The sequence below is a fragment of the Liolophura sinensis genome, chromosome 10 (assembly GCF_032854445.1).
Source record: "Liolophura sinensis isolate JHLJ2023 chromosome 10, CUHK_Ljap_v2, whole genome shotgun sequence".
Lineage (NCBI taxonomy): Eukaryota > Metazoa > Mollusca > Polyplacophora > Chitonida > Chitonidae > Liolophura > Liolophura sinensis.
In genome coordinates, this window is record NC_088304.1 from 8208633 (window position 1) to 8221861 (window position 13229).

General features: G+C 40.4%; 1 protein-coding gene across 1 annotated transcript; it reads right to left on the reverse strand.

Moving 5' to 3' along the window:
- Nucleotides 1–8060: 8060 nt before the first annotated feature.
- Nucleotides 8061–9062, reverse strand: LOC135476315 (paraneoplastic antigen Ma2-like). Its single transcript, XM_064756305.1, is given in 4 exon segments — nt 8061–8195; nt 8197–8327; nt 8330–8609; nt 8925–9062. Coding segments are annotated over 4 exon segments (684 nt in total).
- Nucleotides 9063–13229: the final 4167 nt, after the last annotated feature.

The following is a 13229-nucleotide window of genomic DNA, read 5'->3' on the forward strand; positions in this document are numbered from 1 at the left end:
TTCAGGCGATTTCGGACGGTTCTGTTGGGCAAACGTCTGTTGGGCAACCACAGGCATTTCTCACAGGAACTTGATGCGAAAGAAACTTGATTTTCCTGACCTTCGTCTATCCTTCACTTCACCCGAAGGTAGATGTTTTCGAATAAGCCTACTGATGACTGAATGGTTGTAGCCCAGTAGTCGTTTAATGACCTTAAATGACATGCCATTAAACAACTGAATCTTTGTGTCTACCGACATGAAATGTGTTGCTATACATTGTCATTATTATTGTAGTACTAAAAATTAACAACTGCTTCGCAGTCATAAAATATTCCAGGGGTTGCTTGATTATGTTTTTTGTGTATGTATTAATCAGGACACCGTGCATGCTATCGTGCTTACCAAACTGGCAAAGGAAGCGATCGTCAGCACTACATCGGTCTGTACTCCATTCCCATGCCGTGAATCCATCCCAATGAGTACCGGCAGTGCATGTAGCCACACAGTCAAACAAAAGGGCTTCTAGCCAACCTATTACTCTTTCAGCCGGTTCCACATTCCAATTACTGTAGACAGTCTTTTCTCCTGACAGTCAAAACGTAGAAAGAAAAATGATATGGAGTACAAACCTGTGGATGTCCAAAAGTAAGCCCATATAAAGACATACAGTCAAAAAGCTTTATATGAACTCTTCGCGAAATATAATATCTGTTTTGAAATAAACTCCACTACCGAAATAAAAGATAACCTGTTTTGAAATAAATGCGCGCATTATTTTTGAAATAAAAAGTGACTATATTCTGAATAAGTCCCACTTTAAAAAAGTGTTAAAAAAAGTGTTTAAAAAACTGTACCAGTTGTAAAAAATGGACATTTTCATTTCAAAATTGGGACATTTATCTTTAAAATTAATTGAAACTGTTATGCTAAAACTGGCCAATTTTTATTTCAAAAAGTTGAAGTTGAATAGTTTTTAAAAATGGCTTATTCTAATCTTATTTCAAACTTGTTTTATGTTTCAAAACTAACATTAAATTTAACCATTGCTTCAACAAGCCTATGGAAGGCTGTAAACCTGACATGATGTATTGTACCGGTAAACACTAGGCTAAGTTAACATAGCCGTTACCTGTAGAAAGTCGGCTGGAATTCTTGGCACTCTTGGTAATGACAGATTTTAACCCCATTTTGTTTATAATTTTTTTTATTTGTTTTTTCCGGTAAGCCATATTCGCATTTTATGCTGCGCGCTACTACACTTGGGAAGCAATTCTCAGTTATGGCCGTGGCGAAGACAGCGTATTGGATAGATATTGTGTAAGGGAAGATAATTCAGTGATTGTCAAGGCCTTAACTGAGTATTGGAGAAGTGGTCATGACAGCGACGAATTACGTACTTAGTTACACACTTTACACCTATTAACATGATCACGACATCGTAGATCTACTTTCTATCACCAAAACGTTTATGTGATCATATCTTTTACCTTTACACCTAGTAAGATGACCACGACCTCGACCACGTGTTTAGTTAGACACTGTAATGCATCGACCAGTTACGTACTTAGTTATACACCGTAATACATCGGCCAGATGCGTATGCCGTACTAAGTTATACACTGCAATACATCGACCTTCGATGTACTTAGTTATACACTATAAACAGATCGATAAGTTACGTAATTAGTTATACACTATAATACATCGACCAGTTACGTAGACCCTACTTAGTTATACACTGTAATACATCGACTAGTTACATAGCTAGTTATGCACTGTAAATACATCGATCAGTTACGTAATTAGTTATACACTATAATACATCGTTCAGTTACGTAGGCCCTACTTAGGTATAAAATGTAACACACCGACCAGTTACGTACTTAGTTATACACTGTAACACATCGACCAGTTACGTACTTAGTTATACACTGTAATAACAAATGGTGTAATTTTACAGCAAAATTTAGTGGCATTTTGTGATACAGTATATTATTACGTAAATAAACAGCTTTTGTTTTACTGTTTAGTTGGCGAGATGCTTAAATAATACAGCACCACTGTACGTTTTTTTGGCAGTTAAGGTTCTATAAAGGTACAAACCAAACACCGAAAATCCACAGTATGTATTTAAATAATAACATATAAGGATAATATGACAATACTGTAAATATACAGCCCGTACTTGTATTTGTATAATAACATAAAAGGATGACATATCAATAGTGTAAGTCTACAGCCTGTGCTTGTATTTGTATAATAACATAAAAGGGTGAAATGTCAGTACTGTAAATATTCAGCCCGTACCTGTATTTGTGTACTAACATAAAAGGATCATATGTAAATACTGTAAATATACAGCTCGTACTTGTATTGGTATACCAGCCGTCTACAAATAAAGACGTTCCGGGTCAATAATCGCAAGGCCAATTTCCAAAACGACGCTTAGCACAAAGTACCAAAGAACTATAAAAGAAGTATTAAGTACGAAAATGGGACGGGATCAAACAAAGAGAAGCGGTCAACGGTTTTCATTGATGTATGAAAGACGCAAGGTGTGTTCCAGGCGGTTGAGTGAAATCAGCATTCAAATCGTGTACCATGCTAGAATATCAGTTTTGGATAACAGTATCTCAGTTGGGCGTTGATTGCAACTGTTCATATGTCCAACGTAACAATTTAATTCAACACTGTGGCTAGCCCCGGGTTTATAAACGGAATTAGACACAATAATGAAGTACAGTGCCAGAGATTCTGAGAGCTAGAGGCCGTTCTATTCTCTGTACAGATAAACCAGATAGGATTTGCCATCTGGAGAGTGTAGTTTCACTTGCAGTGAATCGAAGATGGATATATATCTCCGGTTTTTTCTTCTATATATGGATTGTTTAAATCTCGCTTACCATGATAATGCCCTTTAAGCTAGTATTATAATCTGGAGCCAGCTCAAACTCCAATAACTGGGACCCAAAACGGATGCCGGGAAATGGACATAAAAACTACCTGTAATAAATAAAATAGAAAACTCATTTATTGACGTTTACGAATCTTACCATCGCTCCAACGCCAGTTGAGGTGATCTCCTTTATCATTCAGACCGATCCAGTAACACAATATCAGTCGATCCTCATTGCCCTTCGCCAGAAGTTTATGTCTGAAGAATTCTGTCGTGTTTCTATTTGTCTCCTTGGCCAGAATTCCGCCATGTTTCCTGCAATACGACTTGGCTTCAGCCCATTCCATCTGAAAGTCGGACCGAAAGTAACAAAGGTGTTCGTGACCAAGAACGAGTCCTTTGCTTCCCCCCCACGGCGGACAGATCCAGTCAGCAGAACCTAGGTGTCCACCAGACGGGATAAAATTATTTGCCAGTGTTCTTAAGAAATATGTCAAATTTGATACGAATTACAGCTATGAATACAGATAACTTCACATACAGTTTGTTAGTACATTTGGTACAGCTGTGGCATTCGATTGGAATCTATGTACTTAACGATAATTCCAGTTTCATTTTATCATGGGGGGTAGAATAGAAGGAGGAGCAACTATGAGGTTTCAAACTGTTCGATGTGCGTTACCGACACCGAGGGGGCCATTCTTTGTTGTGACAGAAGAGTAGAGCTGTCTGCCTTGGTCAGGCCGAAGCGCAAGCTGTCAAAGGCGAACAGCCAGGACACCTGTTTTGATAAAGACTTAAATCAAGCTCGCGGACATTTGCCGACAACGCTTGTAAGTTTGTGTGCTTCTGTTTGTGATTTTTGGTTGAAATTAAAATAAATAAATGTTTTGAACATTGAAGCTGGTTGTATATTGGCGAATAAGCAGACCAACAAGACAAAGAAAGAACTGGGTGGTGTTGATCTTAGAATTACAAGAACAAAGCAGAAAATACATGTACATGTGTAATATTACAGTTTCTGTGAAAGTCAAGTGAGTTATTGATGGTTCTTTAATTAGCGTCTTTTATGACTTCTATGCAATAAGAAACAACATCCCCAGGAATTATAGGGTCTATATGGTTACAAATGTTGATCTACAGTTACTGAATTTAATGGATTTATCAGCTTATTGTATAAGATTCGATAAACCTTATAATCCACCGGTTTATCTAGTTCGGTTTGGAACAAACTCGAGGTACTGGTCATTATTTTATTTATTAGGAAGTCTTATCCATTAGGAAGTTTTGCCTAAGATAATCAGTCGCAAATGGAAGTTGAATGGCCTCCGATAACATAATTGCGAATGTCAAATTGTAAGAAATTCAGTAAGTTACGCTGGTATTTTGCCTTGTCGGCACAGCGTCCCTTTCACCACAAATACGACAGTATTCGAACAGTTTTCTGCGCGAATATCTGGAGGGTCTCGATTAGCCATGCTCTTCCTAAATAAAATTGAGACTTAATGCTTTGCGTTTTTCATTTGTATATATATATATATATATACTGAGGTCATAGTGTCACTTGTCCACAAGTAATTGAAAGTAAACAATTTGCTATTGTATATAAATCTATGGGAAATTGGGTTCCCGTAGAGGGGTTAAACTGTTGGAATCTATATATAAATACACATATGTAGGTATCAATTAATCCTTCCTGTTTTTATTAGTGTAACTCAGGTTCGGATGAACGTTATAGTTGATTTATACAATCATATAATTTCAGATGCACTTTAGTATACGAAATCTAAGTGTTGGACAGTCAAATTTTTAAATCCTCAACGCGTCTGTAGGCAGGGACGAGGACCAATTTCACGTTTCCAGGCACGCTCGCTGTAAGGGCCATATGGCATCAGATAAGTGGGAAAAAACACAGTCCAAGTCAGAGTTCCACTTCAGGTTAGATTTATTTCCCACACGGCTCGGCTACCTAAAAAGCCAACAGTGAGCAACACTTTTATCACACAGCCAACCACACGATATTCACCGGGAAAGGTTCAGGACGTTTGTCCCGCCGTCTGACATCAAAAACCTCCGGCAATCATGTAGACAAACGTATATCTGACGAAAGGGCTTGTTTTACCTCCACCCTGAAGAGCGCTGTGTGCATACTAATGAATTCACGTGATATCGCTTTTCAGCTGGGCTTAATTCTCCCCTTCCTGATCTGTGACGTCTCGAAAAGATGAACTAAGCAGAGGGTGCGAATATTTGTTGCTTTATCCTTGTTCTTGGCGTGGGGCTAAAACCTCCTTGAACTTCATGGTAAGCTGCTTTTCCTAGTATATCGTAAGTTACACGACGTGGCGGCCTACGTTCCCTTATCGCACGTTTAATGGGACTGGGTTCAGAACCAACTGACGACTGTTCAGATGCCTCGAGTTCTGTTTGTTTCATTTGAGCGCTATCAGATTCCAGATTATCCGTAGAAATGCCTCGAGTCACTTGAGGTTCTGCTTCCGCTCGAGTGATATCGACATCAGTATCCCTTTCACCTGATTCATCAACAGTCTGTCTACCAACGGGTACAAATTCTTCTGCATCTGGATTGAGACTGAAAGGTGACTCAACCTCCACCTGCTCCACTAGTCTTCGATAGTGAGTTGTTCTTCTGGGTGGTCGAAGGAGATCTTGAGGGATTAGGAACGTAATATTTTAATATTTTCAGATTCCTGTGGTCTGTTTTTCTGGATTCAGGAAGTGGAGCTTTTCCCTTCCCAAGACGACCAATAGGTAAAAGCAGTTTCTGTGGAGAGTCTTAGCAGGACCTTAACCGGATTCCGGTTGATATTTGTAAACAGGAGTGTCTTCATGAACTCTCTCCTTGATTCTGTATACCGTGGAGCACCATATGTCAGCAAGCTTCTGTTTCTGAGTCCAACATTTCTGACAAATACTCGATCACCGATATGGAGATCATTTCCCGTGAATTTCCTCTCGTATTGGTTCTTCGAGGCACTCCTATCAGATTTGACAATGGCAAGTTTATATGCCTGGGTTAACTGTCACCGCAGCTGCTTCACGTACTCACGGCATGGTTTTCGTGGGCAAGGTTACTCGCGGACATTCCAAAAGCAAGAACCAGAGGCAGTTTAACCTCTTTGCCGAACATCAACGAATACGGAGAGAATTCCGTACTATTTTCCAAGCATATTAAAAAGGGTTCTGTTGAACCTCTCTGGTTGAGGATCTCCGTGAGGGTGGTAAGGCGTTGTGCGACTTTTCTTTATACCTAAGAATCCTTAATGACTTTACTCTCAAAGTCTCTGTCTTGGTCTGAATGCAGTCGCAGATAGTGAATGTAGAACTTTTCCCAAAGAGTTTTTGCAAACAATCCGAGCTGTCTGATTTTTTGTTGGTATCACCTTGACATACCGAGTAAAATGGTCTGTTGTCGCTAGAACGTTCTGAAAGTTTGTTCTATCAGGTTCTATTGACAAAAAGTCCATAAATATCACTTCCATGAGTCTGCTGGTCTTGATGTTTACAAGTAGGGCAGCTACTCTTGGGAGAGTCTCCCTTGTTACACACCTTGGACATTGCTTTATCCATTTCTCTATATCAGCTGACATTTTAAGCCAATAGAATTGAGATTTAGCTAACTGCAATGTCTTTTCCATTCCCAGATGCCCATTATCATTGTGAATCCCCTGCATAGCAATGTCTCCTAAAGTTTATCAAACTGTCGATCAATTATCTTCATGTCCGGTGAAAACTGGGACTCGGAGATAACTTTTTCACCATTCTGTACTATCTGTAGAGCTTTTTAGATGCAGGGGTCCTCTTTCTGAAATTTCCCCCGATCATGATTAGTCACGACAGCTCCAGGGGTGACATATGCACTTGGTATTCCTTCAGCAGATGTAGCAAGGCACTGGACAGTAGGCCTAATATTTCTTAGGACTGGCTCAGGATTACTGGTCTCCGCCAAAACTGCAATGTCTGCTTCTTCAAGATGGTTCTCCACAATGGCATTGATAACATTTTTGGGGCAGACTATGTCAGAATTTTGGGGACATTCTTTAAGCCTGGTTTCAGTTTCCATGACACGATCATATCTTGTATCCGGATCGCTTTCGTGTGGTCCTCTGGACAAGGCGTCTGTGTAAGTGTTCGTCCGTCATGGATTGTAAAATATGTTCAAGTTAAAATCCGCTAAGGCTGTTAATCATCTATGACCTGTGGCGTCCAACTTGGCTGAGGTTAATACATACGTAAGTGGGTTGTTATAAGTAAAGACTTCCACTTCCTCGGCCAAGTATATATATCCACGAAACTGTTCAGTAATGCTCCATTTAAGGGCAAGGAATTCCAGCTTGTGTGCTGGGTATTTCTTCTCTGATCTTGTCAACCCTTGGCTGGCATAAGCAACCGGCCGGAGACTATCGTCGATCTCCTGGCATAAGGCCCTTCCAAGGCCATCTCTACTGGATAACCACAATTAAACAGTCTATTACTTCTTGGATCAAGGGGACTGCGCACTAATCCGGCACAGTGCCAGAATTTAAGGCCCTGTAATCCACGCATAAACGAAAGAGTCCATGAGAGAGTTTAACGGTCTTTGCACTGTTTTGAAGAAACTCTCTGTAACAATGTTGACCTCGAACCACTATTCAAGGAGCAAGTAACTGGGTGCTTGTCAGCGAAACAACTTGCGGATATCTGTTCCCCAACAAGTCCCTTTGGAACGTCTCTTCCGGGCATTATGCGGATTCTGGCGAAGGTTGGCCTGGGGCTGATCTGAGGACACCTGATTACCCCGCCCCTGATGTCCTTCTCGGTTTCCCTGCTCAAAGATGTGACTGATCAGTTTCTTATTCACAGTAGCCAAGTCCGTCTGGTTTTTTCAGTCAGGGTTTTAGTGTCCCTCGGTTTCACAGTTAAAAGAAAAAGTCATTTTGCTACGCTCGCTGGAAGTTTTCTGGGGTGGGTAGTACGAATAGTTTAGTACAGTTAAGCTCTCTGGTTGAGATGATTGGCTAGAAATTTCTACCTTCTCTAAATTATCCATGCTTGAGCGGAGTTGGTTCTTTTCCCCTTCCATTCGATCAATCCTCTACTCCAGTTTCTTTTTCCATGACTCAGTCTTGGATGACTCAGTGGGTTTCTTATTTCCTGCCTTGCCAAACTTCGAGGGGTTGGTTTATTTGTTTTCCAGTTCTCTCTCTTGTTTGCGGATAATGCTGAGCAGCTCAAGATATGTCGGTGGGTTGGACATTATTTCCCTGAGGTGTAGACTTACAAGTAGCAGCTTTTCAAATAAGATCCCTTTTAGAAAACTGGTTCAGTCTTGTCTTGTTCACATTCTTTGAGGAAATGGCACCTTTGAGTATTGCCAGTCTTATTATACCCTGGAGGCGTCTCATAAACTGGGACGGAAGTTCACCCTCATTCTGACACATTGCATGGAGTCAGACGATTCTGTTGTACTAAAAGCAAGTTCTAAAGCGTGTAGATAGTCTCTTGAGGTAGCACGACTTTTCAAATCGTTTACAATGTCCAAGGCAGGAGGTCTGAATGATTCCCGGATACGCTTCCTTTTTTCGACATCACCTAAACAGTCCAATTCGTCCCACTGGATCTGTAGCTGTTGTATTCAGATCTCATACGATTCTTCGTCTTTCTGGGTTTGAATACATCGGGAGAAAAGTCGAAGTTTTCTGTTGGCGGCCAGCGTACACCTTGTCAGAATCTGTGGCAATTATGTTCTATCAGTTGCTCGTTGATAGGAACTTCGAGCTCTTGGCGAACTGAATTTATCAGTTTCTGATCCCCGTTCAATGTCGTTAAGGCAGAATCTCTCACTTGTTCCAAATTTCCTGCCATTTGGAGTAGAAGTGTGCATGACATGAAGAACAACAAACTCTCCTTCAATATCTAAATGAATAGTGTCATATGGAAATGTCAGCTGGCACACATTGTCCTCAAATATGCCAAGCAACAATGTCAGTTCCACGCCATCATCAAAAACATCATTATACCGGATAATCTCACAGGCACCTCTCACCTCAGATGCTAGAGCAGCAAACAACTTCTTTGTTGATACATGTCTCAGATAACAAACAAAGAGAAATGTCCCGTCATGCTCCATGTCCTCTTTCTTACACCAGTTCCGAGCATAATGCTGTAGCTCGCTAGCTGACATGATGCAAACAACTGATGACTTTTTAAGATGTAAATCTAACAATAACGATCCTGGCAAGATTGCCATTTTGTAACCCAGGTTCGGATGAACGCTATATTTGATTACACAATGACATAATTTCAGATGCACATTAGTATGCGAAATCTAAGTGTTGGACAGTCAAACTTTTAAAACCTGAACAAGTCTGTAGGCAGGGACGAGGACAAATTTTACGGTTCCAGGCACGTTCGCTGTAAGGGTCACATGGCATCAGATAAGTGGGAAAAAACACAGTCCAAGTCAGAGTTCCACTTCAGGTTAGATTTATTTTCCACACGTTTGGCTACTTAAAAAAGCCATCACTGAACATCACTTTTATCACACAGCCAACCACACGATATTCACCGGGAAAGGTTCAGGACGTTTGTCCCGCCGTCTGACATCAATAACCTCCGGTAATCATGTACGCAAACATATGTCTGACAAAAGGGCTTATTTTACCTCCACATTGAGGAGCGCTGTGCGTATACCTAATGAACTCACGTGGTATCGCTTTTCAGCTGGGCTACATTAGGTCATGGGGAGATCTGGCCGTGTAATGTTCGGACCGTCTCAAATATTTTTAATTGTGTCTATTAGGTAAATATTTATTAAAGTCACCTGGCCGTCCAACAGATCTACGTGTATATAGCACTCCACCCAAGCATGCAACTATCGTCAGCAGGTATATGCACGTGAGGTTTTTAAACACTGCTGCGCGCCAGGAGGAGTTTCCTTAAAGCAATATTGTGACTTTGTAAGACCGTGTCCTTACTGTATATGAGCGGCATTACACAATGTTTAGGCCTATAGGCTTAATTGCTCTGTGTATTCACGCCGGATAGCCCCAAGCTGTTGTACGCATGCGCTGAGAGGAAAATATTGCAGAAGTAGCTCTTACATTACTTCCAAAAACTCGGAATTTGCGCTCTCGACTTATGAAAGCTGATTGGAAAGTATATCAGTACTCTGTCAAAGATAGACAATATTGTGATTTTCTAATGTTGATCAAATGGGCCTTTTTAACACTGATTTTCTCTGAAAATAAGATTCCGACCTAAAATTCACTTAAGCAGTCCTAGAAGTGCCTCCGTCTATTCTACCTCCATAATTTTATCAAGTGAGACTCTTCGTACATATAGCCACATTTACTGCCTTGATCATCGAATGTTGTGGATTTTCCTTTATAACTTCAAGTGTTATTTTTCACTTCGTAGTATGCTTACTTCTTCCTCATGCCACTGAAGTCACGTGGTGTGTGGTCTCGAATAGTGTTCCTGGAGCGATGGAAGGAAATAAATACATGAAGAGTAACCCTGCTGGTTACAGCGGTCAGAGCTTTTGTACTTGATAGGTTGGGGTGTTGTGGAATGAGGCGTACAGCATATGCGAGGGTCAGAGATTGCCTAAGGCCCTAAACTCTGAGATTCCCAACATCGGGAGACGGGTTCTAGCCGCTTTTTTGAGCTATAAAATCATGCACCGGTGTAAACACACATACGGTGTCTTAGTAATCATTTTTGAGCTAACCTTGTTAATTTTTGTGCCAGAATACGTTAAGGCATGACTTCCCAAAACAGTTTCTTAGTTTTTATATCACTGAAAACATGTCATGAAATAAGGCAAACAGTGTTGAGTGTTTTGCTGGCGGATAAAGTTTATTACATGAGTGACAGAGATAATTTGGCGCGGCGTTGCGAGACATTTAGAAAGACTGAAAGCGGGTATTTTTCACCCTGTTTTTTTTTTTGTTTTTTTTTTTATTGATGTTTTACGCCGTACTCAAGAATATTTCACTTATACTAGCGATAGCGCGCTAAGCAACTGAGCAACGGAGGTCCCCACCCTGTTTGAATTCTGAGTTACATCGCACGATATTGCAAATTACAAGATTTCAGATCCAAATTTTCAATAACGACATGATCACTTTTCTTGGTATCAAAATAATACCGTTATCGTTATAGTATCGTTAATCTGGATGAAGAAATTTAACAAGGTTTTAATTGCCGAATGTAATAAATTTCAGAACCTCGACAAAAGCGTTGAATATTCATCGTTGAACTTATGTTGGCCTTTCCACGTTTGAGACTTCCAGTGCCCTATTATTTATTACAGTTTTGTATTCCATTTAATATTGTATTCATTTTAAATAAGCCACTTTAAAGCATAGGCCCGACGATCAGATGTTAACATATGCTACTTTATATATCATCGAATTTTACATACCATCCTTCTCCAATCACATTAAGCTCTTTCCATTAACTTTTCTTATTAGGAACTAACAAGAGAAGTTAAGGGTCTTTATCTAACTTCCACCTGTCTCAGTCGACTATTGTGTCGCAGGGTGAAATCTACCTGCATCTGGTTTGGTTATTATCTCAAAATACATCAGGAGCGAGAGTTTACTTCAGACATTATTGTTTCCACCACTGATAAACCATATATTTGACAAACATCATGCCTAAGGCAATATACTCCAAATAAAAAGAATAAATTAATTCTCGGATAGTTATTACTTACCATGATGTCCGACAAAAAACATGACAATTACAACTAGGTGGTAAACCTTGCGAAGTGACCGTCGGCTGCCCATGCTTCAATTCACGAGTTTCAGTGAAGTTCAGTGTGAGGGAATTGACAGGTTATAAGAGAGGCGAGGTCGATGAGCAGAGAAAGTTGTACACGAAGGCAATCAAACAGTCCTTTCTCGCGTGTTCATCAGAACGAAGGGTTTTCCGCCTGTCTAACCAGTCATTCTTACAGGCTTAGTCTTATAGTTTTGTCAGAGAGTCTATAGCATGGCCGACGCACTAACACGATTCTTCAACTTAGAAGGTAGGATACTCCTAAAAATAAGACAAAACCACATGCCTTAAAAAAGCCATTATCCGTCGTGTGGCAGATCATATTCCATTAATAATTGAGATCTGACTGACCACTAAATTGAAAGATGGCATTTTGATGAGGGTTAGTATCGATTATCCATTACCCAGGGATGAAATTCCCTTATACATAGTTTGCTGAAAGAATAATACATCAACAGTTCATTCACTGAAGGTAACAAAACTGGAGCGTTTGACTCACATTAGAAATCCCTCACTGCATTAGCTATATGCGTCATTTGGTCAATGAAGTGTTAAAATTGTGTGAATTTATTTATTATGTCATAATGCACAATGTATAATAAAAAAGACTTTAAAAAGTCAGTATCCGCCATGTGGCAGCCATTTTATATTCCTTTAATAATTAAGAGGTCTGACTAGCCACTGAATTGAAAGATGGCATTTTGGTGAGAGTTAGTATCGATTATCCATCACCAAGAGATGAAATTCCCTTATACGTGGTTTGTTAAAAAAATAAAGAATGAACAATTTCATCCACAGAAGAAACAAGACTGGAGCGTTTAATTCACATCAGAAATCCGCATTTCCATTTACTGGAAAAAAGTGGCTACAAGAGCAGGGTTTGAACTCCTGTCGTAACGATACAAAACGAAACACCTCTAAACAATCGCCCACAGTTCCATCTAAAACTATTCGGTCTAAACTATTCCAATCTCCCTCCAAGGCCCCGTTGGCTCAAATATTTAAAGCTCTGGCTTGCTGCGATCAGCAATCCAACTCTCGCTGCTTGAGCATAACCGGCGTGTTGTCAATTTACCTCAGTTAGAGTTTTGTTGTGATTGCTCATGTACATGTTTAAATAGCAGCAAATTAGCGGTCCCTTAACACTATGGCTTTATATCGCATCACAGAGGAATGGGGTATTACAGAGAAATGGGACATCACAAGAATGGGGCATCACAGAGGAATGTGATATCTCAGAGAAATAGCACACAACAGAGAAATGGAGCATCACGGAGGAATGGTACATAGAGGAATGGAACATCATAGAGGAATGTGGCATAACAGAGGAATGGGGCATCACAGAGGAATGGTACATCACAGAGGGATGGTACATCACAGAGGAACTGGGCATCACAGAGGAATGGGACACCACAGAGGAATGGGGCGTCATAGAAGAACGGCACGGAACACAGAAATGGAACATCACGGGGGAATGGGACAGCGCAAAGGAATGGGGCATCACAGAGGAATGGGGCATCGCAGAGGAATGGGGCATCACAGAGAAACGGGACATCACAGAGTA